This window comes from Struthio camelus, chromosome 1 (assembly GCF_040807025.1).
Source record: "Struthio camelus isolate bStrCam1 chromosome 1, bStrCam1.hap1, whole genome shotgun sequence".
Lineage (NCBI taxonomy): Eukaryota > Metazoa > Chordata > Aves > Struthioniformes > Struthionidae > Struthio > Struthio camelus.
In genome coordinates, this window is record NC_090942.1 from 16494600 (window position 1) to 16519507 (window position 24908).

At 50.7% G+C, this 24908-nt stretch overlaps 1 protein-coding gene across 2 annotated transcripts in view; it reads right to left on the reverse strand.

Moving 5' to 3' along the window:
• Positions 1 to 24908, reverse strand: part of LAMB1 (laminin subunit beta 1) — a 45802-nt gene that overhangs the window by 19289 nt on the left and 1605 nt on the right. Inside the window, exons 3-23 of one of the 2 annotated variants that reach the window (XM_068930617.1) lie at positions 23012 to 23147; positions 20892 to 20965; positions 18169 to 18357; positions 17994 to 18057; positions 16394 to 16596; positions 14931 to 15051; positions 14522 to 14710; positions 14024 to 14203; positions 13489 to 13601; positions 12858 to 12937; positions 10278 to 10413; positions 8252 to 8410; positions 7566 to 7693; positions 6900 to 7023; positions 6132 to 6336; positions 5795 to 5938; positions 5258 to 5489; positions 4326 to 4489; positions 3558 to 3782; positions 2215 to 2432; positions 1585 to 1681 (exon numbers count right to left, since the gene is read on the reverse strand). In XM_068930617.1, coding sequence (XP_068786718.1) covers positions 1585 to 1681; positions 2215 to 2432; positions 3558 to 3782; positions 4326 to 4489; positions 5258 to 5489; positions 5795 to 5938; positions 6132 to 6336; positions 6900 to 7023; positions 7566 to 7693; positions 8252 to 8410; positions 10278 to 10413; positions 12858 to 12937; positions 13489 to 13601; positions 14024 to 14203; positions 14522 to 14710; positions 14931 to 15051; positions 16394 to 16596; positions 17994 to 18057; positions 18169 to 18357; positions 20892 to 20965; positions 23012 to 23147 — 3181 coding nt within the window. Of the gene's footprint in view, positions 1 to 1584; positions 1682 to 2214; positions 2433 to 3557; positions 3786 to 4325; positions 4490 to 5257; positions 5490 to 5794; positions 5939 to 6131; positions 6337 to 6899; positions 7024 to 7565; positions 7694 to 8251; positions 8411 to 10277; positions 10414 to 12857; positions 12938 to 13488; positions 13602 to 14023; positions 14204 to 14521; positions 14711 to 14930; positions 15052 to 16393; positions 16597 to 17993; positions 18058 to 18168; positions 18358 to 20891; positions 20966 to 23011; positions 23148 to 24908 lie in introns of both variants that reach the window. The other variant, XM_068930627.1, reaches the window with a different exon arrangement.

Here is a 24908-nt window from a genome sequence, read left to right on the forward strand (position 1 = left end):
ATGCCATCGGGCTGGACGCGCTCCCAGAGCAAGCCTGCACGTGGAGCCTGTCTCAGGAGCCACGCCGCACGTTCCTGCGGCTCAGCCCCAGGCACCGGCGGTCACCACGTTCCAGATACTTTCTGCAGACGCTGTCCCCAAGGCAGATCAGCATTTCTGCCTGAGCCCTCCTCCTGGGTCACTCAGAGGAAGAAGGGATGACTGGGGAAGGAAAGCTCAGAGCTTTCACCGAACAAATAGGTTCTGAATAATACCTTTTCTTTTTACTTCAGAAACATTAAAAAGCAGGTTTTCACATGTTCAAAAGACAGGAGAAACTAAATGAAAGGTCAGAAATGCTGGTACACAGCAAAATCTTGCCGATAAGGTATACAGATGGACTCCATCAATAAACTTTGATGGAGACAGCTGATACTGAGAGACAATCACTGCCCTGGAGCACCAGGAGACCGAAGGCACAGTCAGCACCGTCAGCCAGAAGAACACTCGCACAGCTTCAGCCGACATGCCGGCTTGCTTGGAAGAAACCTAGCATGTGCACCGCAACCAAGATGCTTCCACAGTCCTTTCATCTTCAGCACAACCAAGTACCTGTGACCTTCGTATCTGGTTAGATAATGGGCTCTAAGGTATCTCTATCGTAAAGGTTTTATTAAAGACCACAGCAAGCACATTCCTCCCTGCAGGAAAAAATACCTTAATCTACTGCAAACCCTCCTGGCAAGGACTCCTATTTAAACAGATCAGAAATACAAGTTTATTCTGGTCTGGACAGTGTTTGAAGTTTCTTCTCCAGCTAACGAACAGACTTGTTTATAATGAAAGGACAGACAGAATCCAGTTTTCTAAACAATCGGCTTTACACTGCTCTATTCTGTTGCATGTGGCTATGACTGACTAGCTGTATGGTCTCCAATCTCCCTTTTATTTTCATGTGAAATAAAAGGAAAATCTTCTAAATCAAAAAACTCTTTCTTCAACCATAGCCTCCCTAACAAAAAAGAAAATTCAGAGACAGGAGTCTTCTACTACGTAAAATCAAAAGACAAAGGAAATATATTTCCAGACCAATTCTCAAACCCAAATTCTTTGCTTAAAATGTTTTCTTACTACACCACTTTACCTGACAGCATCACAAAGTAGAAGTTGAAAGAGTTAGTTTCTAAAGAAATAGGTTTGTTTATAAATAATGTTCCAATAACCCACAAAACAAATGACGCAAAGGTCACACCAGGTTCTTGCTAGGACTCTGTCACATCTCCCATCCCCACAGCAGGCAGGCCTCAAACTCAGCGTACTTCTCTGCACCTCCTTCATGTAGGCATCAGAACACTAAGGAGGACACTGCAAAAAGCTTCCTCTCTGGTGCAAAGCTTCCTCTAACGCTGCAAGTGCTTGCCCTGTGCTTACTCCCATGGGGGCACTGCCCGCTACCCCTGCGGCTCTGGGGACACCACAGGATGGAGCTGCTTGGGGAAGGGCGTCCCACTGCATCTGGGGAGGTGATGACGTGTGTCTCAATCAACAACCGGGTGATTTCCAAAAAGGCCACGCGCTCGGGCTCGTTGCAAGCCCGCGACTCACCTCGGCACTCCACGCTTGGGTCGCCCCAGAAGAGCTCCTGGCACTCCCGGCAGGTCCGGCCTCCGAAGCCCGGCATGCACTGGCACTGCCCCGTGAACTGCCAAAAACAGGAAGGAAACAAACTCAGCACCTCTCCCCGGCTGGGCAGCGAGCGCGGCTGACGCTCGGGGCCAACCGGTGGTGGTTCACGACGAATAGCCCCAAGCACAGCCAGCTCCATCTCTTCCAACAGAAAAGGGGGCTTCACACCGGGAGGCTCCGTGGCTATAGAAGCACTCCCCAAATTGGGGAATGGGGATTAACCTGCTCCCCAAATCTCTTCCTTTTCCCCTGAACCGGCTCTCTAGAAACAGCTGGCTGAGCATCCCTAACTCACGCGGGTGTCGCTAACAAGCTGGTGGGCTCCCGGTGCTTCCGGACAGGAGGCTTTGGCTGCGGCCAGTAGGGTAGGACCATGTAATCTAAGATAACGTTGTTGCCCACGCCCCCCTCCTCTCTCCCACCCCCGGGCCACAGGGTCCCACCGCTCCGGGGGGGGCAGCCCTAGCACCCACGGCACGAGCCGGGTTACCCGCAGGTCCAACAGCAAAGGGTCTTTCCCCAGCCGGCGAGGCGGGCGGCCCTCCTTACCTCGTTGCAGGCGGGCCCGAGGGAGCGGGCCGCGTCGCAGTCGCACGGCTCGCAGCCGGCGCCGCTGGCCAGCCGCCAGGTGTGGGGCGCGCAGCGGTCGCAGGTGCGCCCCACCACGCTGGGAAGGCACCGGCACTGCCCCGTGGCCGCCTCGCACCGGCAGTTCCCCGAGCCGTCGCAGTGCTCCCGCACGGTGCCCAGGGCGTTGCAGACGCACTCTGCAAGGCAAGCGGCCGCCGCTCAGAGGGTCACCCCGGACGGCGCCGCGGACCCCCACCCGGGCCGCTGCAACCCTCCTCCGAGCTCCCGAGGACGGGGCAGGGATCCTGCCGTGGAAGCCCCCGGGAAGAGTTAAAAACACTATTGCCAAGAGCATGTTTCCAAAAGCCTCTTGGACAACAGTGCGCTCCGTGAGGAAACCCAGGAGCGTACGGGTCGTCCTGGGCTGGCCAGGACACAGGGGCTGCGACGGCAAGCGCCCAGCCCGGCGGCTTGAGGTCAATCTGCCCTCTCATTGCAAAACCGCTGGTAGTTTAGGTTTAATTTATTCCGCAAACCCTCAACGGTACAGAGGGATCGAGCACCTCGCCACATCTTCGCCCAGGTCTACCTGAGCGGCAGCTGCACCAACACTGAACGCCGCGCGGCCTCCGAGGCCGCGCGTCGACAAGACGCGGCCCGAGGGGGGACCCCGTCCTCCTCCCAGCAGCGGCCGGGGGGCCCAGCGCTGCGCAGGACCGCGGGTGTACAACACCAGGGGGCAGTTTCGCTGGAAGAGCCCTCCTTGGGTCCCTGTCACGCTCTTCGTGCAAGCTCTCCGGCCATCCTCCCGCTCTCGTTTCCTCCTTTTGTATACAAAAAAGACCAGGCCTTCCTGCCTCGCGCACCAGCCCGCTGCAAAGACGCATGTGCTTAAGGCAGCCAGCGCTGCGCGCACCGGAGCAGGGACCCGCTGGAGAGCGGCAGCAAAGCGCCCCAAGCCTTCTGGTAAGGCAGGGACGCGGGGCTGCGCGGGCAGCGACAAGGGGCTGCGCGTCCCCTCCGCCGCCGCCGCCGCCCGGCCCCGGCTCCCGGGCAGCAGCCTGCTCCCGCTGTCGGCCCGCGTCCGCAGGAGCGCCGGGGCGATCAGCCCAACCCCGAAGAGCGCTAACGGGAACCCCCCCCCCCCCCCGCCTCCCACAGCGGCCGCGTCCCTTCAGCGGCGTGTGGGACGCGAGCTGTCCCTTCCCTCCCTAGCCGTCTCGAGGGCTGCCCGGCTTGCTCAGGAGCGGGGCGGCGCGGCAGGGCGGCCGCCCGCTCACCCGGCTGGAGGCAGCCAGGCGCCTGCCCGCCGCCCCACTCACTTCGGCAGTCCTGCTGCAGGGCGCTGCCGTAGTAGCCGTGCTGGCAGAGGTGGCAGTTTGCGCCCTCCGTGTGGTACAGGCACTTCAGGCACGCGCCCGTCCTCTTGTCGCAGGCCTCGGGGTCGGTGGCGTCGATGTTGTTGTTGCACTGGCAGGGCTGGCAGGCGCCGCCGACCTCGTCCGGGCTGCCGAAGAAGCCAGACGCGCATTCGTCACATCGACTCCCTGCTTGAACAAACAAACGGGGGGGGGGGGGGGGGGAGGGGGGCGAATCGCCAGGACAGCTCGTTAACGCACCGCTCGCTAAACGAGACTGCCACGAGATAACAGAGGCCGTTAACGGGGAGGAAGTTAATTGGATCGCGTTCAAAGCCAGAGACTGCGGCAGCTATAAATGGCTTGGGCTGAGCCCAGGGACGGGCGCAGCCTGGGGCACCACGTTCGCAGGCTCAGACCCCAACTCAGGAAGGAGCAGGCCTTCATTCAGGACAACCGCCCAGCACTGCCTCGACCGCAAGCTTGTCCCCTCGGCTCCCCTGCTGCCCTGCCCGCCCATCGTCTCTAGCTGCGGTGCCATCGCTAAGATTCGTGGAGAGCCAGGCATCGTCCGGGCAAGCCTGGACCTCGCGCTCTCAAAGCGCTCCGTCAACCTCCAACAGCACGGCGTTCGCGCTGGTACTCCGGTCACATCCGACAACCCACGCAAATCTATATTCCCTTCCCACCAAGGGCTTAAAACCCAGCTAACTCCACGCACGGAGTCCGTACCTACGTATCCCGCGTTACAGACGCAGATGACTTGCAGCGTCACCGGATCCTGGTAGCAGCTGCTGGCAAACTGGCGTCCACTTTCGGGGCCATCGGGGCAAGGGCAAGGGCGGCAGTGATCGCCTGATCCCAGGACAGGGTCTCCGTAGTAGCCAGCCAGGCACCTGCGCGAGGGGGACACAGCATGCAGGAGATGCGGGCAAACGGGCCGAAGCGATGTCATGACTACACGCAAACCTTCAAAGGAGAAACCCGCTCTGAAGCCTCTTGGGTCCTGCAACACGTGCTCCAGCATCTGGGCATCTCTGGGAGACGGGAGGCCGTGCCACGTGGCCAACCCACGGGGAAGACCCTGTCCCCGCTCCACCCTCCTCTGGTACTGCCACGGCTGTGGCCAAGCCGGAGACCAAACGCCCCCCACCCTTTTTATTTCTGTAACACCTCAGGGAGCACAAACTTGGGAGCTACAGTGGCTTGTTAAAGACACTCTACGTGTCCAGAGGAAGGGGCTGTTTCTGTCGCTGCTACGGGACAGCCCAGAGCCTGGCACAGTTTGCAGCGCGGCAGGTTGCCCCCTCGGCCAGCCCCACCGTCGGCCGCAGGCAGGCACCAGAGGAGGGATTTTCCGTGGAAGAGCTGGCTCCTGGCCCCTCCAGGAGCCTCTCCGGGACAGAGACCGGGACTTCCCGTGAAGCCACGCGTCCCGCTCGCCGGTAACGCGCTGCCTTCCTCTCTGCCCGCTAACGGAAAGGTGTTTCACAAACAAGGGTCGTGGAGTTACGTGGTCGCCCGAAAGGGCTGTCACGCGCGCACCCGGATCACCTCCGACTTCACCGCCTTCCATGGATTTACACCTGCGCCAAGCGGCGGAGGGTGCCCGCTGCACCCGCGCTGACGGGTAGCCGGGGCGAGGCGGGGAGGCGCGCGTATACCTCTCGCAGCTGTGGCCCGCCGTGTGGTCGCGGCAGCCCTGGCAGGCGCCGCTGTGCGGGTCGCAGTCGTCCGCGTGGCCGTTGCAGTGGCAGGGCTGGCAGCTGGGGAAGCCCCAGAAGCCGGGCAGGCAGCGGTCGCACTGCCGCCCGTACACCCCGGGGAAGCAGTGGCACTGGCCTGTCTCCGCGTCGCAGAAGGCGTTGTAAGAGCCTCGAAGATGGCACTCGCAAGCTGCAACGACAATGGGACAGCGGTCGCATTTCCGCCGTTTCTCCCGGCTTCGGCAAAGCTCGGCCTCGGGTCAATGAGGGTTTTGTCTAAGCAAAAGGGCCCGAAGGATCAGCCTCAAAATCGTACGAGCGTGGGCGTCTACACAAGGGGTACTTTACACTGGATGTCCTTGATTATAAGGGACAAAAGACACCTCAGAGAGCACCATGTAGGCGAGCCTTAGAGTCAGCTCTTCCCCTCCCACCACTCCACACCACCGCTTACGGGCAGATGGTGGCGAGTCCGGAGTTAAAGGTTTAACGTACACCTGCATCCGTTGGGGCCAAAGCCAAAGGTGCCGGGAGCGCAGCGGTCGCACTGTCTGCCAACGACGTTGGGGCGGCACTGGCACTGTCCTCCGCTGGGGTCACACACCGAGCTCAGCGAGCCCTGAGGGTCGCACTGGCACGCTGAGCGGACAAAAGCGTTGGGAGAGGTGAGCGCCACCCTTCGCAGCACACGACATCATCACCGTCACCAACACCGTCATCGCCACGCACACACGCACGCGCACACACACTTCCCTGGGCAAGCCACGATCTGGAAACACCACCAAGTTTCCAGATGCGGTTTGCGCTACAAGTCAAGTCAGCGGTCACATACACAACGCGGTCTCATGTAAGAGAGCAGAAATGCTGAAGATTATGTTCTTGCAGACATCCGTCATGGGGGTTTTCACAACGCTCCTGCTGTTCTCCAGGCACCGGTATCTTTGGAAAGTTTCCCAAGCGCTGTTCGTGACCACATCTTCGCCTGAGCCGCCCACTGTGAATATGTCCAGCGATTTACAGTACGGCATGAGAACGAGCTACGAAACAATTTTCACAATGACAAAGCATCACTATTTATAAATATCTTCCACCAATTTTGTGAAAATCCACTATTATCCCACTTCTTATCATCCTTTTTTGCCCGCCCCCCCCCCCCCCCCCCAAAAAAAAAAAAAGCAAATAACCAGACAGAATTTGGCAGGGAAATGACAAAATTTTTACACCTTTTTGTGGAATAGTTTCTAGTATCTATCAAATTCTTATATTTTATTCTTTCAGAAAAAAAGTTTGATATTCATAACATACATTGCACACATTACCCTTTCCAAAGAAACTACTGTAAAAGTTCAACTCTGTGGAATTGTTACAATCCTGTAAAATACAGCAAAACCCTCTTAACCGAAAGACAACACACGCTTTGAGAATGAAGAAATCTACACTGGTTTAAACTTTCAACTAAAACCTAGACTTAGCTATAAGCGACAACTTTATAGAACAGATTCCTTCGGATTCACACGGACACTTTCCAGGAGAGAAGCCAACATGCAGAATTTGAAATACCTCTTTCCATCAGGGCACCCCCAAAATAATTTCTACTCACAGAATCAATAAGCGTGTAGGGGCTCTCCATCTCGGTATCGACCGAGGAGTACTGGGGCAATTCCAGGCGAATCGTGTAATTCAGGCCCTTTTCAAAGCACACCGGGCGGGGAAGAACTACGTATCTGGATTGGGAATAGGAAACAATTCTTACTTCCAATGTTCAGCACCATAAAACTGTTTAGGTGGCCCTATAAAGCAATCGAGATAAGAGAAAGCAGCCAAGAATGGAGGGAACAAACGGTTCAACATGAAAGAGGTGGTTTGGAGGCCTGTGTAAATCAGAACCGGAAAAGCTAATCAGCGATGGAAAGAATCATACCAACATTCACTCGCAGGTTGTGCAAATACTGATTTTTTTTTCCACTTATTGAGTGAACAAAACAAATCAGACAACCAGAAAAAAAAAAAACTTAAAAGCTTTGCATCTACTGGCACAATATTAAATATACATTTAAAGTGTCTGACACTGAATTTCACTAATTTTCATAGAGGAAATGGCAAACTGATAACACCCTGATGCTTATTTGTTGCAGCTGGACTGACATTAGTTTGACAAATTCATCCAACAGGGTTTGGATGCCTCATAGCTGCCTGCTTTTGACGAATTTGCCATCTGGTGATTTTTAAAAGGTTTTCTCTTTCGGGCCCGTCCACCTATACTGACCTGGAGCCGGGTGAGAGCGAGACGACCTGAGTGTCATCATCAGGAACTGTGTTGCCACATCGGCTACCCGCGGGGATCTTGCCTGGCCGCGACACGCTCACAACGGCTTTTTCCCACTGATCCGGCAACTGGGAAAAAAAAAAGGTACCAGCATGAAGCGAAAGCCGTAAGCTGCGGAGAGCATCGAGAGCGTAGGCCAGGGAGAGCGTGAACCCGCGTGCGGTGGTCATTGCGCATGCCAAGCTCCAGGCAAGGATTTGCTCTTCGCCTCCCACCTCAGAATTATCCACAGCCAAAATCGGCTGCTTGCAAACTCCTGGCTGTGAGCGTTTGATATCCAAGACGGGCAATTTGCCTCCTAAGTCACGTAACCGTTCTCCTCCCCTGTCTGGTTGATGCCAAATTTATAGTGTAATCTGCCCTGAAGGGACATGTCACTTTTTAACTTGCTCATTAAACAGTACGCGTACCATCAGCACAGTTAAAACAACACAGTGACAATGGAAATCAAAAATCGCAAAGCAAACAGTACTAGCAATAGTAACAATCTCCTTGGATTTTCACGCATTTTGGACACTCCACTGAGCCCCCGTCATCATCCTCGAGCTCAGGCGCTCCAGGAGGAAGCCCCAGGGCACGCGCCGGGACAGCCAGCACCGCCGGGAGGCCACCACACTCAGACCCACCTGCGGCTCGTAGCGAACCAGGATCTCATACTCCATGGAGTAGGGGACGTTGTCGATGTAAAACTCCAAGTAGGCCCCCTCCGGGACTCGCACAAACCCGACGCCAGTCCAGGACGGCGTGCGGTCCTGCGTGTATTGCCGCTCTACTATGTTTACTCCCTACAGTGACAGGGAACAGAGATGATAAGTTAGATGTGAACATTCCCAGGGCAGCAGCAACCCAAAGGTACCCGAGCCCCACCGGAGCGCCTGCCCCGGCGAGTCGGTGTCGATAGCTCATTCTGGACGGCTACGTCCATCGTCTGCATCCTTGAGAATACAGACTCTCTTTCAAACACACGCGCACGTGTTTAAACACCCTGTTGCCCTTCTGCTTAACAATACAGTGTGAAGAAGAAAGACAAAATAACGTAACGCTGCACAGCTCTGTCCATTCCTTTGTCATAACGGACAATTACATTTCAAACCTTGCCGTGACTAACTCATTGACCAGCTATGACATTTAGTTCACCCAAAACAGAGGTATTATGGGTGCCAATCCAGGACGCAACTGATGTGCTATAATGACTTGCACGTGCTACTTACAGCAGTAGGATTTACATGCAGTGGCATATAACTCACTGCTATGCTAACTGCCCCACCTGAATGATAATTTCTTCCCGACTAGACTGTGCCGGACCAAATCAAACCACTGATCAGGGCAACGTTTTAAAAGCGGACCCTGGCTATCAAGAGTAGAGCGTCACTAAATAACAGACATCCTAATTACCTATCGACATCAAACATACCAAATCAATATATGACTGCTCCTCTCAGTCTGAGATACTGTTTTGTTTTTTAATCTGCTATTCTTCATACAAAGCCATTTAGAGGAAAAAGGCACAAGAACATGCAAATCTTTGACACCCAAACTTCCTGTTTCAAATATATCTGTGTCCATTAATAGTTCCCTCCATAAAATAACATCCTGTGCATTCCTAGGGGAACTGTTTCAGCAGAAAGGGATAAAATGTATGGAAATGTCAACATATATATCGCTTCAGGATGTCCCTTCGTGTATTCCCACACTCTTTGAAGATAGCCAAGCTATAAATTATCACCCTTTGGCTCTGGACAAAGGGACAGACTTCCCAGAAAAGACCAGAGACGGGATGTGAAAGAGCATGCAGATTTCAGGAGAAAATGGAAAGGACGCCCTTCGTTGCGGTCCACGCTCTGCTCTACCTCGTCTTTGCTCTCAGCATTTACCTAACAGCAAAAACACTCTGCTTGGCCAAAACTGCAGGGCGACTGCATTTTGCCTGAAATAAATAAATTAGGGCAAAGTGCCCCAATTAAAGGCAGACTAGTATCTGCTGCTTTACAGAAACCATTATCTCATCTCCACGTCTCCTTGCTGGAGGCCGATCTAATTGATATCATCACCTAGCTGCCGTTCATGAATTAAAAGCAAGGCTGCACGCTCATTTAATGGAAAGAGCCAGAGACCCTCACGTGTGGGACCAGTGAGCAACATAAAGCAGAGGTAAGCTCCCTTACAAAACCAGTTTTTTTCCCACAATCAGCTGTATTTTTAGTCATTAATAAAAGAAACCCCACTGATGTAGACTCCAAAACAGATGGCAGCGTGCTTAAATGTCCTCTCTCCAGTTTCAGTGGCAACAAAGAGAAGAGCCACTGTCGGTATCTCAGCACACTTGAGATAAGATGGAAAAGAGAAGTGAGTGCATATGCAATGAGATCAAGAAAGGAATACAGGCAGGAAACCCTGCATAGTCAGTGATCAAAGAAACAGATTGAAAAAGCAAAATTATAGTCTTTCCCCCTAAATTACTGCATTATTTATTGATACTAAGCCTGAACAGCTATGGATGGACAGTTCTCTAGATATAATTCAATTCTGTGTTTTTTCCACACTGCCTTTGCAAAACAATCAAGGTATAAAATGAGCTCTTTTCAACACCCAAATGGCTAAACAGAACTTTTCCACGCCGGTCCTGCCCGGCATATTAAAACTGCTACTCACAGGACCAAAGTTGGCTTCCTCGGCCTCATAGATGTAATGGTCCAGCGAAATAAAGTAATAGCCGGGCTCCACTTGGTTGCACTGACGTCCAAACATGTGGGGCCGGCACTCGCACTGGCCGGACTCGCTCGAGCAGCTACAACGGAAGAACAGTGAATTTACAACACGTCTTGGCTGCGACGAGGCGCTGCCAGAGTCGTCTCCAGCTCTCACGCTGGAAGCGACACGAGAGAAGCGGCACTTCTGAACACAAAGCTACGCCTACGCTACTATATTCAAGCACATCATCAGGACACGCTCTCGGGCACCGCAGCGCGACCATCTGCGCTATCAAAACCTCAGCACGGCGCCAGGCAGGGTTTTGGCTCATCCCAACCACCACCTCCCAAACAACCCCTAGGCCCAGGCTGGGAGCGAGCACGGGCCGGGGACCGTTTCCAACGGGCAGTCTGCACGCGGCTTCCTCTGCTCGGCTGGCCAGAGAATTTAATACCAGGCATGCAAGGTGTTCCCCGGGGCCACAGAGCAGTCCTGGGCCAGCTTCATCTACCAACGCAGATCCAGCCCACGGACTTCGCTTTTGCATGGGACCAGGCACAATTTTTCATAGGCTTTTTTTTTTTCCCCTCCAGCAATAAATATCCCTCCCTGGGAACTCATGTTTGCTTTAGAAGCCTTTTCTAAAGTCAAAACACTCCGGTTTCCACAGAAAGTTTCCAGGCGTTTTAAGCCTACAGTCTAAGTAGAATTTTTAATTGAAACCATTTTTGAAATTACAGAGATTCACTTAGACGTTCTCTTTTAATACAAACGAAGTTCTGGTCATTTCAAAAAGGGAATTAATGCTAAAAAAAAAAAAAAAAAAAAAAAAGGTAATTTTATAAACACTGTTATTCTGCATGTGAGTCAGCTTTTAATTCTGGAGCATGCTCACAAACCTGTACAAAAAAAAAAGGGAACGACAGGCTCCAGCTCTGCTCGCTGCTGCGCTCAGCTCTGCGCTTGCAGGCTTCCCCCAGCTTCCTCCAAGACACAAAGCTCTTCTGGGGAAAAGATGCCAGGAAGCGTCCCAGCTGCCCCAAAAGGGAGGCTGGGAGGTTATCCCTAAAAGGGTTTGCCCTGTTTTTCCCAGGAAGGTTTCCCGCGGGGGTCACAGTCCCGCTGCCCGGGTACGCTTCTGCGGCTCCCCTGGGGACGACGACGACGCGCAGGCGAGCTGCGGCTGCTGCAGGTGCTGCATCCCACACCCTCAACCAGCGCCAAAACGCCGCAGCTCAGCGGCCGACCTCGGGCAAGCCTCCCCCTTCCCCACGGGCTACCCGGAGCCGGGCGGCGGGGTCGGCGGCACGGCCCTCCGCTCCGAGACGCGGTGATGCCAGGAAAGCACAGCTGCTCGCTGCCCCGGCCAGCCCGCGACGCCCCCTCCCCGGATGGTTTTGCAATCGCGGGGCTCAGCGCAAGGGAAACGCTCTGCAAAGCCCGGCCTCGCCGCAGTTAACCCTCCGCCGGCCCTTTCCTGCACCCCCAGCACGCGGCTGCGCGAGGAGGAGTAAATAATCACAAAGCAGCTGTAAGCAGAGGCTCCACCGCTGTCTGCAAACGGGCAATAATTCCCTGGGAAGCAGATGGGGAGGAGGACGCGTGGGACGTTCCCATGGCTGCCCCCAGCGCAGATGTCCTCCCGTCTGCGTGCTTCAGTGACCAGCCCCAAACTCGCCCCCGCGGGCCGGCGGGGCAGAGGGAAGCAGTTAATCCACCCCACTGGGAAACTTCTGAGGGTTTGGACAAAAGCAAGGCGCTGCAAAAGGTCTGTTGAAGGAAGTAAAAAGAAAAAAAAAAGGGGGGAAAAAAAAAAGGAAAACGAGATGGAGCGAGCTGCTTTTGGAAGCCTGGGGTCAGGCCCCCCCAACACAGGGGAAAGCGCCCTGAGCCCACCAGGGCAGCGGTCTGCCTACCCTGCCAGCTCCCTGCGCCGACGCTTCAGCCAGCGCTTCTCCTACCCTTACTGTCCGACACATCCCCGAATCTGTGTTTTCCCATGACAAAGCTCCCCATCGCCGCTGGGCCCTTTTCGGCACCCCACCCCGCGCAGCGCCCCGGGGGCAGAGCACGGCAGCAGGGCGCAGCTAACGCGTCCGCCGCCGGTGCGCGCGCGCCGGCTGGCTAAGGCAGGCCAAAACCGAGCCGCGGACTGACTTCCCGCGGCACGGTCCAGCTCCTGCTCTGCTCCCGTGACACTGACATCTGGAAAGGATCGTACAACCGTCACGGCGAAGACGGAAGGGAGCCCACGGCTGCTTCGTAACCTGCTTCGACGAAGGCCCAACCACACTAAAACCAGTTTCCCACGTTTTTCTGCGCTGGTGGTGCAGAGGGAGGCTGCTCCGGCGTGGAAGAGACACGGACACATCTATCACCACTTGCTGCCCTCAGAATCTGCCACTCTGCGCGCGCTCGAGCGCAAAGACGCTTACAAACGCCATTCTCCAACACGCACAAAGCCCCGGGCCTTGTGACTGCAAGCGAAGTGAAACGCGTTGCGGTGAATGATTAAAAGAGAGTAACTGGGCTGAGACTTACTTGTTGCTCAAGGCTCCTCCCTGGTCGCAATCGCAAGGCCGACATCCATCCATGTCGTTGCTCAGACCCCAGTGCTCAGGCTGCGGAGCGAGACATCGCTAAAGCTGTGACGAGGTGCTGACTCGACCCCACCTACCTCAGAGGTGCATCCACGCTTGGAAATACTCTGCACAAGCCACCCTGGCCCGTCCCCAGGAATCCTGCTCCCCTCACCGAGCCACAACCACCAAACACAACCCATAACCGCTCTCCTCCCGCTGGCAGCCAGCTTCGAGGCTCGAGGAAAACTCCTCTGCTCTGCAGCACCTCTGCAAAGCCTCACCCGAGGCTGCAAAGCACCAGAGAGAGCCAAAGCCCAGAAAACCACTTTTCTACATAATTAAAAAAAAAAACTTCAAGAGGGCTCCAGCTCCCTGACCGCAGTGGTACAGCACTATTTACACAGATTTGGGACCTGGCTCCCGACCCACGAAGGGCTCAGAAGATTACTGCCTCGTAGGCCGCCCTACCTGGAAATTTGCCTGCGCCCCACCAGGCTGCAGCGCCCGGGCTGACCCTGCGCTGCCCTTTCTGCACACCGCTCTCCCTCAGACTAGTGTTTTCCGATTTATTCTTACTGTAAGCTACTTACCAGACACTGACTGCACTGCTTTCCTGTTACCAGACGCTTACAATAGCAGTTTCCTGTCTCCGAATCACAAGGGTTCCCTCCAGGATGGGTACCCAAAGGATTACATGCACAAGCTGTAATTGGGAAATACAAACAGGTAAGCTAAAACTCATGATTTAGTTACATTTTATGCAACGTCCAATTTAAATATTTACTGTGAAACTTCCTTTACTTTCCCAGGAAAGAGATGTATTGCACACTTTTCCCACCACCCATCCCAGTAACGTTTCCCTGTCTTAGACTCCTATAATTAAAAACAAACACGGAAGATTCTCCTCTTTCCACTGAACAAACTAGGAGGATCAGCCGGGGAACTGAATTCTAACAGAGGGTGGACTCTAAGTTACAGCAAATCTGTAAGACTGTCCTGCCTTTAGGAAAAACAAGAAATCAAACAAACAAAAAAAACTCCACCCCACAAACCAAACTCTCCCAGCCCCAACAATTCCTCAAAGAGCTTTTGATCGCACATAAAGGAACACATGTTTCTACTCACACTGACAACCCGCTGGGTCATCAGCACTCAGGCCGTAAAACCCTTCTTTGCAGAGGTCACAGCGCTCTCCTTCCACAAACACTTTACAACGGCACTGCCCAGCAATAAGGCCAGTAGAGAAATCGGTGTAGCGATCACATATTCCACCGTTTTGGGAGCCAGCTGGGTCACAGTTACAAGCTACGAGGGAAGCACACGTTGCACACGTTAACTGCTACCCCCAAAAAAAGGCTAGTTCCTGCCCTGAATTACAAGCATCAAACATGACATGGTTTGAACGTATAACGACCAAATAAACTTCCGACAAAACCAAATCAAGCCAGGCTCAAGATCTCCAAGATAATACCCACCCCTCACCAACCCTTGCTCATGAGCATTGCACTGGCCGGAAGAAGGGGCGGGCAAGAGAGACGCAGGAACGGATCCTCTCAATTCTCTGAATTCCCCAAATTCCCAGACGCGACGCAGTCGCACCCTGGGGAGCGACGCGGCACTTACGCTCGCAGACGTCAGGGTCCCGCAGGTCTCTCTCGGGGTGCTGGAAGTAGAAGGGCTTGCACTGCTCGCAGTTGCGCCCTACCGTGTTGTGCTGGCAGTCGTCACACACCCCCCCACTGGTGTTCCCAGTGGTCATGTACACGGCCATGTCAAAGTGGCACTGGCTGGAGTGGCCGTTGCAATTGCACTCTACGACACAAGACAAAAAGCTAAGTAAGAGCCCTGTCCTACCGGAGCTTTGAGCCTGCAGAAAAGACATGTTCAAGCCAACTGAAGAACGCGCAGAACTTTATACAATGTCACAAACGCCACAGGTCGCTCGTATAAAAACGCGTAGCATTCTAAAAGCAAAAAAAAAAAAAAAAAAAATCCAATATTAGGCTTCAGATTGCATTTTGCTTAAACTCACTTTTGCATGCATTGCTGTTGCGACCTTCGGCTGGTCGCCAGGGTAAGTCATGGTAGAAATCCAAACACTGCTCACAGTTTAACCCTTTGGTGTTATGTCTGCACATGCAGTGCCCATGGACCTACCATTAAAACAGAAAAATGACAATTATATATTTGGCTATAAAGAGGGAAGGGAAAAAACACGCTCCTCCAGTTCATTCAAAACATAGCTAGCATATAATGGACATACTTTTGCATATACTTTTTGGATATACTTTTGCTTATACTTATGGACATACTTTAATGCATATAAGTGCCCGTAAGAGGACATAAGGGGTCACACGGAGCGTCCTTCACCTGCCTAGGTAAAAGTATAGCCTTACAAAATTATCCTCCTCTCCTTACTGGAACTAATGCATGAATAAATGCTTTCACACATGAACAAGGGGAGCACAGTTCCACTTAAGTAATCACAAAAGCCTCTTGGAGCTAATAACTAGCTGTTGATTAGCTGTTAATTAGCTATTAACAAGTATCGAGTTACAGGCCACTTCTGGCCCAGCATCTTTTTTCAAGCAGCACCTTGCTTCTTGGAGCATCAGTAAAGATAACAGGCACTGCATTTTGGATGGGTTTTTATCCATCGATCCAAAGGGTTCACTATGTACAGAACTACTAAGCAGACACACGCGTGACAGCCACTGCCTTTGGCGATGGTGACTACCAGCACTAGAGCCGTGACTTTCACAGGAAAGCTGACCTTGATGCCACTCAGGTGGAGAGAGAGGCTCATGCCCAGGAGCAGATTGTACCTGCTTGCCAATGCCCCGCGGCCCCCCACGCACCTTCCCATGTGCTTTCACCTTTTCATCTCATTAATAGCTCACTCGTTAACAGGAGTCCTATTACTGTTCATCAGGCACAAATTATGGGGAAAACCAAGAGCCCAGAAGGGATGTGGCACTTGCACAACAGCATACCAGCCAGGCAGCAGGATTTTCTTTGAGCGCCTGCTTGCTGTTAATTAATTATGCCTTTGGCTATGCAAACTGATAGTCCGCCTCTCAGCTGGTAAGGATCCATACAGGCGTAGGTCTTGCTTGACTCACAGGACACCCTTGTTTACCTTCACTTCAGGGCAACCAACTCAAGCAACAGACTCATCTCTGGCTGCATATAGGCAATTCTCCTCCTGCGTTGCTGCCTTTAATTTCATCAGTTCTTTAACATAATTAGAAAAGGAAATTCAGGATGCTAAAATAATTTTCAACTTATCTCAGCTCTCCACGTTTGATTAACACCAATACTGACAGAAATATTCACTGATAAAGACCATTTTAATGGTTTTCTTGCTTGGCTATTAAAGTGGGGGGAGAAGACAGTCCCTGTCATCTTTCTGCTTTAATGCCTTTTTGCCATTGCTCAGACATTAAGAGAGACGGAGTCAGGGAAGCTTTCGTGAAGAAAAGCGTCAATATTTACCATTCCTTCCACCTCTTCGTTGAAGCCGTCCACCGGCGCACACTCACTGGCATGTCCGTAGCAGAAACAGTTCCCGCGCACCACCATGTCGTAAATGGCATAGTAGTATTTCTCTCGGATCTCCATCCTTGAATCCAGGAGATTGTCTCCTAGCGTGTGCAGCTTGATGAATTTGACTCTCAGATTTGTGATCTTTAATAGGTCTGCAGGGAACACCAAGAAAACCCACATTTTTGAATTATTTACCAGCTATTGCACTGAATGGGAGGAAGTGAGGAGAGCTGCAGCCTGAACAATGCGTGACTCCCCAGACAGCGCTCTTCCTGCAAGCACATCACATCAGATTGAACTTCTGGGCTTATATTCTAGAAATATATATATCACTGAAAACACACCACTTCATATTGCCAAATTCCAGAAATTGCATTGATTTACTACAGGCTAATCACTATGTAAGTTAGTTTAGACCTGATATTAAGGAACTACTCACAAGGAGACCAGGTTTGAGTTATGAGTCTTTTTGGAAAAAAAACTTGCTTGAAAACTAGACACGAATATATCTTTCTTCCTTACGCGCCCAATTTTCCTAGCTAATATTTTATTTTGCTGAAAGATGTAACAACCTATCACTAACCAAATACAAAGTAAAAGTTCTCACAGGATAATTTGTGGGAAGACAAAATTCCAGTAATTAATTCAGTCTACTTGTACGCTTGACGTTATAAAGCCTGTGCCTTCTTACAGGCTTGAAACGGGGCTTGAAGTAGCACTTTAGGCCAATGAAAGCAGAGCATCATAGTTTCTCCTTTAAAACTTTGGTGAGAAAATTCGAAACTGATACAGCCACTTGCAGATATTCCTCCGTTCCAGTTATTTTCCTCTGCTTCGGTTAACTTGACACTGAAGGACGCTAAATGAAACTAAGAATGAAAACGAAATGAGAGGTCAAGTTTAAGGCCAAACTCTGCAGTTCCCTGCTCAGGCCAAACGCCTAGGGAAGGTTCTCGTCTAGCCGCACTACCGCAACGTAACTGTACGCCTGCATGCCTCGACTGCAACGACTGTAAAGGATGGTTGTGTTCGTTTTTGCTTTACCATCAGGATCTGTGTGGACTCAGTAATACCAAGAGCAATCATTTAAAAGTCATGATTTAGATATTCCATGTAATAAAACAGAAAAACCTTGTTTTTAAGCTAGAAATGCAAAAGGATGTAAATATATTTGAAGTTTTCTTTCTTCATTTTATGAATATCACACAATTAGGGATCACATGCCAATGTTTCTCTCTCTGAGCGTATAAAGAGCAGTATTGGGTGGGGTTTTTTTCCTTAAGGAAAATAACTGCCTGATCAATGAGGAAAAGGACCAAATACAACGACAGGTGTAAGACTAACCACGAGAGTTGACAATACTGTTCCTTATTTTCCCAGGAGATCACTGTCTGAGTCAGGAAGAAAGGCACACCACAAATGTATTAATCCGATTTCAAAATTATTATCCAGGTTAATCCACGACTTTACGCCTTATTAGCTTTTCAACAGAAAGTAAACAAATGCAGAAATGCTTTCAAATGAGACTGTAAGCTAACTGCATACATACTTTGAATCCTTGGACTGTATGGATCTTCAATCCTAAAAGCAGGATCTAAAACACGATATATTACCTGGAGGAAAAACAGTACAATGAAAGATCCAGCTTTAAAAACAAGGGAATCTGAATTTGTATGGAGGAAAATGAACATGAAAATAAATTGGAAAAAAGAAAACACTCTAACCTCTCCCTCAGTTGAGGGTTCAATGTCAGAGTATCGGGAGTCACAAATTATATCATCCACTTTCTTCATGGGTCCAGTTGAAATTCCAGGAAATGAGCTCTCACAGTCATATGCAAAATACCTATATATTTGCCACGTTTCCCCAAAATCAGACGATCTTTCTATTAGCATCGCAGCAGGACGGAACGTCTAACGATAGGAAAATCAGAAGAGATTGTATTCTATTCATTACCCTTGCAATTACATTCAGCCCCCGTAAGTATGAGCAATTCACATGTCTGGATTTTAAGCTTTCTCCCACTCTGCGCTGAATATTTCCACTATTGGACTGAATATTTTCCAGTATTCCTTTACTACTAACATTCTACCTTCTGCTCAGAGGCAGATCATCACCTTCTTTGAAATAACCCACATCAAACCAGTATATCTTTAAAAAGACGGCATAGAGTTTTCCAATGGACAAGCCGTTAAATACACATATAACCTACAAATAAACTTCTAAGTTTCTCAGATTCCAAATCCCTTTTCAAAGTCGCCAGTTGGAGTAGCGCATTAGGGAGACAAAAGGATTTTTTCTGCTCTCTGTGGAAAGAAATGCAGATGCCTGGGCTGCTGCAACTCCTCGCCTCATCTCCAGCATTCGGAGCTGGCAGGAGAGCTGATGGGCCCCATCTCCTGCCCCACCGGAGGCCTGAGCAGAGCCAGGGACCCACGTTCAGGGCTTGCAGATTTTCTCAGAAATTCTTGCTGGGCAAGTTCTCTGGGATGCACAGAAAAGGCTTCACGTCCACCTCTCTGTCTGTCCACGCTACCTTGCGGCATGCCCTAACAGCTGTCCTCTGTGTTGCACTGAGGAAAACCTTCCTCTTGAAGGAGACCGAGACATTCAGCTCATTCATTCCTACCGCCATCGGCTCCCACGCGTACCACTGACCCTACATGAGCTGGCTGTGACCAAACTCTGGCAGGCTCCGTTTGTTTTAAACAAATCACCTTCCTTCTTAGCTACGTGTGCCCAATTCAAGAAGAATTGGGTACTGAGATTTTTTAAATTTTTTTTAATCTCTACCCTTTAATTCCAAAAGCCTGTGATGATCTTAATGTTTCCATTTATTATCTGGATTTCAAAATGCAAATATCAATTTAACACCCATCTCGCACCAACTGGGTAAGGCCAACAACAGCCTCTTCATCAGTTTTACATTTTCAGACGAGATCCTCCAAGAGCCGAGCACAAAAACATTTCTGTCACAGCTGGAAGGAAAGTTTTATTTCTGATTGCTGGCTGAAAATATCTCACAAATATCTCACAACTTACAAACTGATATCTCACCCAAGAAAAAATGTAGCAACTCAGAGCTGAGGCAACTCAAGTGTCAGTCCCACAAACGCAGTCAAGAAATCATCATTACAACTATCTTTCCCCTGCAGGCTTCCCCACGGCGCCCCGCAGTCCTGTCCTCACCAGCCCTGACGGGGGCCGAATCCCTCTCGCACTTGCCTCCCTGGCCAGCTGCGTCCTTCCAGCCCCAAACTAATCCACGTCCTCATCCACCGCTCCCTTTCTGGCCCTGCTTCAGACGGTCACGCTTCCCACCCATGTTCGGTTTGAAATCCTGACATCAGCAGAAACGCGTACATGCAACACCTGCACCTTCCACAGCAGGAATAGTCTGCTGAGCCCTCCATGGTCGGTGCATCTGCCGGCCGACTGGCCAAGCCACCACCCCACACACGCCTTTGGGCCATGCCAGGTCCAGCCGGAGCCTGTGCTCATGCGCCCAACTGCACCCGAGCACCATGGCCATGGTCCCCATCCCCACCCCGGTGTCTGCTGCTCCCCGTAGCAGAGCGGTTCCTGGCCAGGGCAGCAGGAGAAGACACCTTCCTCCCGCAGCTGCCACATGCTGCCAGAGCGGAGCTTGGCAGGGGCAGACAGCCAAGATAACAACACAGGAGAAAGCCAGCAGCTCTCCTTGAAAGCCAACGGGTCAGATCAATTTGTTCACGTGCAAAGCGCGGGGATTTGGGCCTGCAGAAGTGCAGTCCCCCCAACCTCAGCCGAAGGTTGCCATGAGCGCTTGCCGTGATTTAGCATGCACGGCAGATAATCTGTCCTTCCAAGACATCTGTTTGAAAAGAAACAAAGACACTTTGTGTACAGATGTTCTTTCTTCCTGAAGACCTTTCCATTTGCCAAAAGAAAACCGATACCAAGGCCAATTTTTTTTTTTTTTAAAAAGAAAAATCCTTGCTACCATATGTTTTTGCTAATGATCTTCTAAAACACAAACACTACAGAGAGAAACAAATGGTGTAAAATCCAGTCTTGGTGCTAGTCCTTCTGCAGCCTCTCACGCTTGAAGTTAAAACACGAGTCACACACAGCTCAGCCTTCCTATGCGACTTCAACAGCAGTTAATGGTGAAGAGCTCTAAAATTCAGACAAAATAGCTCAAACAAAGCCCAAAGCCCAAATATCAAATGGATGTGAACAACAGAAGAGAGCTCTCATCTCATTGTGTTTTAGGAGATTTGAGGTTATCCAAAGAAGGTGTTATCTATGCATCTAGAGTACCTAACAAAAACGTGCAACTAGCAGTCCCTGTGCACCTCCCCTGCATGCCAATGCTATTTTAAGATGAACCTTTTTAAGTCTGTTTCTTCACCTGGGGACGCCAGCGCTGCCCTGGAGGTCTGGGGCAACACTACGGCCTCCTTACCTTGAACGTCATAATGAGATGAGTGAAATGAAATTCAGCCTCCAGGTTCAGCTGGATAGTCACATTTTCCAGACCTGCAGGAGCAGAGAAAAGAAAGCAAGGACACCTGTCAACCTCTATACCAAATTTCCGCAGAAGCTCTTCACTCAGGTGACGGACCCTTTTCTTTGCCATTGGGCTCTGTTGTACTAGAGGGAGATACGAGTTAGTGCTAAAACAGCACTAAGGAGTTGCTGGGGAGACACCAAAGACCTACTGAAGATTTGTAGCACACGTGGGATGATTGTGCCTATCAGCTGTAGCAAACGGTTTACACCCAAAGCACAAGACCAAAAGCACCCTTACACTCGGTGGCTGGTAACCCTGAGGAGGCAGGAGGGCAGACCTCACCGGTGACCCGAGTCCATCCCCACATACTGCAGCTCTTCTCTTAGCAGCAGAACCATGAGTGTCTGTAGTCCTGGCACCCCAAATCTCACCACTCGGGAGCATTTCCCATCTGTCTTCACTGGCTCCTGAGGCAGTAATAGTTCCTTTCTAGACTGTTTCGGAAGTACTCCTAACCCAACTATCGCATCAGTGCCTGCCTATGAGCGAGTCACAGCGTTCCGGCTGGTGGCACGAGGTGCTACGGCTCTGCTTCACACCGGGCGCCAGCTCTACGGGCATCAGCGGAGGAAGGGAGCACAACCGTGCTAACCTACCCCAGCAGAAAGTGATGAATCGCTTCTCATCACCAGAGTCTTCCTCGGACTGGTGACAAGCAAAAGGTTTTCCAAACCATGCTGTGTGACTATATATGGTCAAGGACTCCATACAGAAAGGAAGGAAACGGTTACAAATGTTATTTTGTCATGTGAAAAGACTTCTCAAAACACTTGGATACTAATTACACTGTGGCTAGAAATATATAAAGAAATCAAATATTTACAGAGGGGAGGAAGGGTAAGAAACGAAAAGAAACCACCGAAAGGCTTAAATTTTCAAACAGCTCTAACTTCCCGTGGCATATGCAGCAGTGATCCCTTCTGCTGTATGCCTGAATGAAAGAAAACATGAATTGGACAGAAAGAATCACTTGTTTTTTATCGTTGAAGGACATTTTCATGACCTTAGGAGCTAAGAATTTTTCTGTGTGAATTCTGCCAAGTCGATTGCAAAAAATATGAATTATTTGAAATGCCAAAAGAGAATCACTGGAGACAAGTGGCTTGCTAGCTTAATCTCAGTGGTTAAAAAGGATAGTGAAAACCTTTCTTTATTGGGCAACGGAAACGTTGCAAAAATTACCACTTTTATTTTAACATATGGCAAGATAGCTACTGCCAAATGCACTTACATAAATCCCAACCTGTCCCTCTGGCTTTAAGAGCTATCTCACAGGTTTTAGGGTAAGATTGCTGTTCGAGAAAATCTAGACTCCTTGTTTTGTATATCCTGGCATGCCAAAAGAATAAGCATAAAAGGGGTAGAGGAATAAAGGATTAAAAAAAAGCGTAAAAAAGAAAATTGCACTTTTTAACTCAAAGACTTGTTTCTTGTGTTAGCTTTACTGTTTGGCAGAGGAATAGGGATGAGGGGGGCCCAGCAGCACGACGGCAGCTGGCACGGCAGGAGAGGCTGGCAGTGCTCTTCTCCTCCCGCGGGCAGGGGAAGGGGAAGGCAGGGCCGATGCCGAACCCTCGCGGTCCCTCGGACCCCTCTGCCGCAGGCGGCCGAAACCCTCGTCCGCACGGGGCCCTGCGCCAGCGCCGGGCAGAGCTGCTCCGGCAGCGCTGCCGGGACGTTTGCCCCGGGAAGATGCTCCTGCTCCCTCGGCACTGACAGCGGCGCTGGAGCCAGCGCAAAGCTTTTCTTTTTAGGAAAGGCTTGTTTAAAAGTGCTCGGACAACTCTTTCCAGCACTCTTGGAGAGTTCACAGGACTTTGTTCAAAATCAACGAGCGCTCCAGCGCACACAAAAGGAGCCAGTTTCACTCAGACCTCTGCTAACAGCGGGATCCCCCTCACAGCAGCAGTAATTACCAGGCTTGAGATAAGAGCAAACACATAGGTAGCCTGAAACAAAAGAAGGCAAAACAATGCCCAGCCCTGGCAACGGTTCCCAGACTGACTGCATACCATTTTCTGACTGCCACCAAAGCTTCAGGCGATTGGGAGCAAACGTGGTGACCACATTTTCAATACGGTGACTATCAGGATTGAGAGTATCGTGGAAGGGATCCTCGGAGTCGCATATGAAACATTTTTTGTCCTCCTGAAACAACAAGATAACCAGCATTACCTATTTTATCCAAAGGGCAATAGTTGTTTCCTGCAGATAAGAGTATTTTCCATCAATATCACATTCCACTTATTTTGCCTGCCAGAGGCATCAAAGGTTTTTTTTTTTAAACGATAAAGTGTATTTACCTTTTTGAATTAATGCAAATTGCAAGTCAGATGGAAAATATGCTAGGAATTCAATAAACTTTAGTTTTATGAGAAGTTTGTTTTCTATCTAAATTACAGTTTCAGGAAATCTCTTTCAGCAATACATATTCTCCGGCAGAATTTAGAATCAAAGTCAACATTTATGGAAAAATCATTATTGACTTGATCCTGTAGAAAAGCACACACACAAAGTAGCACCACCAAAAACCTGTATGAAATCATGCTGGCTTTTGGGAGCTACACCTTGGAAATTAAGTTCTCCCTAGGACAGATATCTCCAGTGAGGTTCAATGCACCCTGAAGGCCCATCAGTGCTGCAGCGACTGAGTCCTTTCAGCATGGGGCTAACCTTACTCTGAATCCAGCATCCTTACCTCCGGGATTGCAATCTCCACCTATGCACACAAACCCAGTTTGTACACACCACAAGATGTACCTGTTAAAAATCAGTTGGGCGTTAAGTCTGCCATGCGCCTGTTTGAAAAGCTGGATGCTTCTTCAGCAGAAGAACAAGAATCCATCACAACCGTTAGGATGAACGGCACTACTATCTTTACGTTGCAGCAGTGCCTAAAGCCACCCTATTCCAGTTTTGCAAGGGAGGATGCAAACCTAACAAAAAGACATTTCCTGCCCAAAAGACCTCATGATTTGATGAGGCTGGAGGGGGCAAAGGAGGGGACAGCAAAAAAGAGCTAGTAACGGTGCAGGAAGGGAGCCTCAGGTCTGCACTGCATGCTTTCTGTTTCACTGATTTTGGCTTTGGCAGTGGTGTGCCACATGCTGAATCCTCCCAGGTGGGCACCTGGCACCCCTGAGCCTGGAGCCCCCTCTCCCGAGGGGACCCCCACCACGACCGGGGCTGACACCCGCAGCAGACGCGTCCCCTCTCGCATCCTCCAGACTCCTTACGCCAACCCAAACGGGAACTGCCTCACGCGAGGACTCGCTCCTTCTCCCACCAAAAGCCACCGTCGCATCCTGAAAAGCCCAATCCTGCAAAGCGCTCAGCGTGTTCGAACCCACAGTGCTAAGACGACACTTGGCATCTGTTTGCACACAGAGTCTGATGGATTTCTTCACCGGGACAGAAACAGCCAGGGACATAGGAGACACACACAGAAATCTTGGCTGCAAGATTGGGGATAAGGGCTCATTTGAGCTTCTGAAGCGGTGCTTTTTGTTATGGAAACGCCCTGACACCTCAACAGCTTGAGACAAAAAACAATAATAAAAAAAAGTTTAGGCCTTTGTTATTTTGTTCTACAGAGAGCCTTACGCTGCTAAAGAAGTCCTGTTACAGACCAATGCTGGCACATGCTGAAAGTGTTCTACCAAAACCCAACTCCATGCTAAACCAAGTAGTACTTCAAGGAGGCAAGAGGGGTACAGTAACACCACAGCGCGTGTGCTGGGTTGGGGGGCAGGGATTAGGTAACTTCGGGATATGAATGGATTAAATTTTATAGCTAGTTAAGCAGGGCTCTTGTTTGCAGCAGTTTTCCTTCAAAGTGACAGAATTCGGTCCCGTTGTCTCCACAGTAAACACGGCCGAGATCATACCCTGAGTTTCAACTTAACCGAG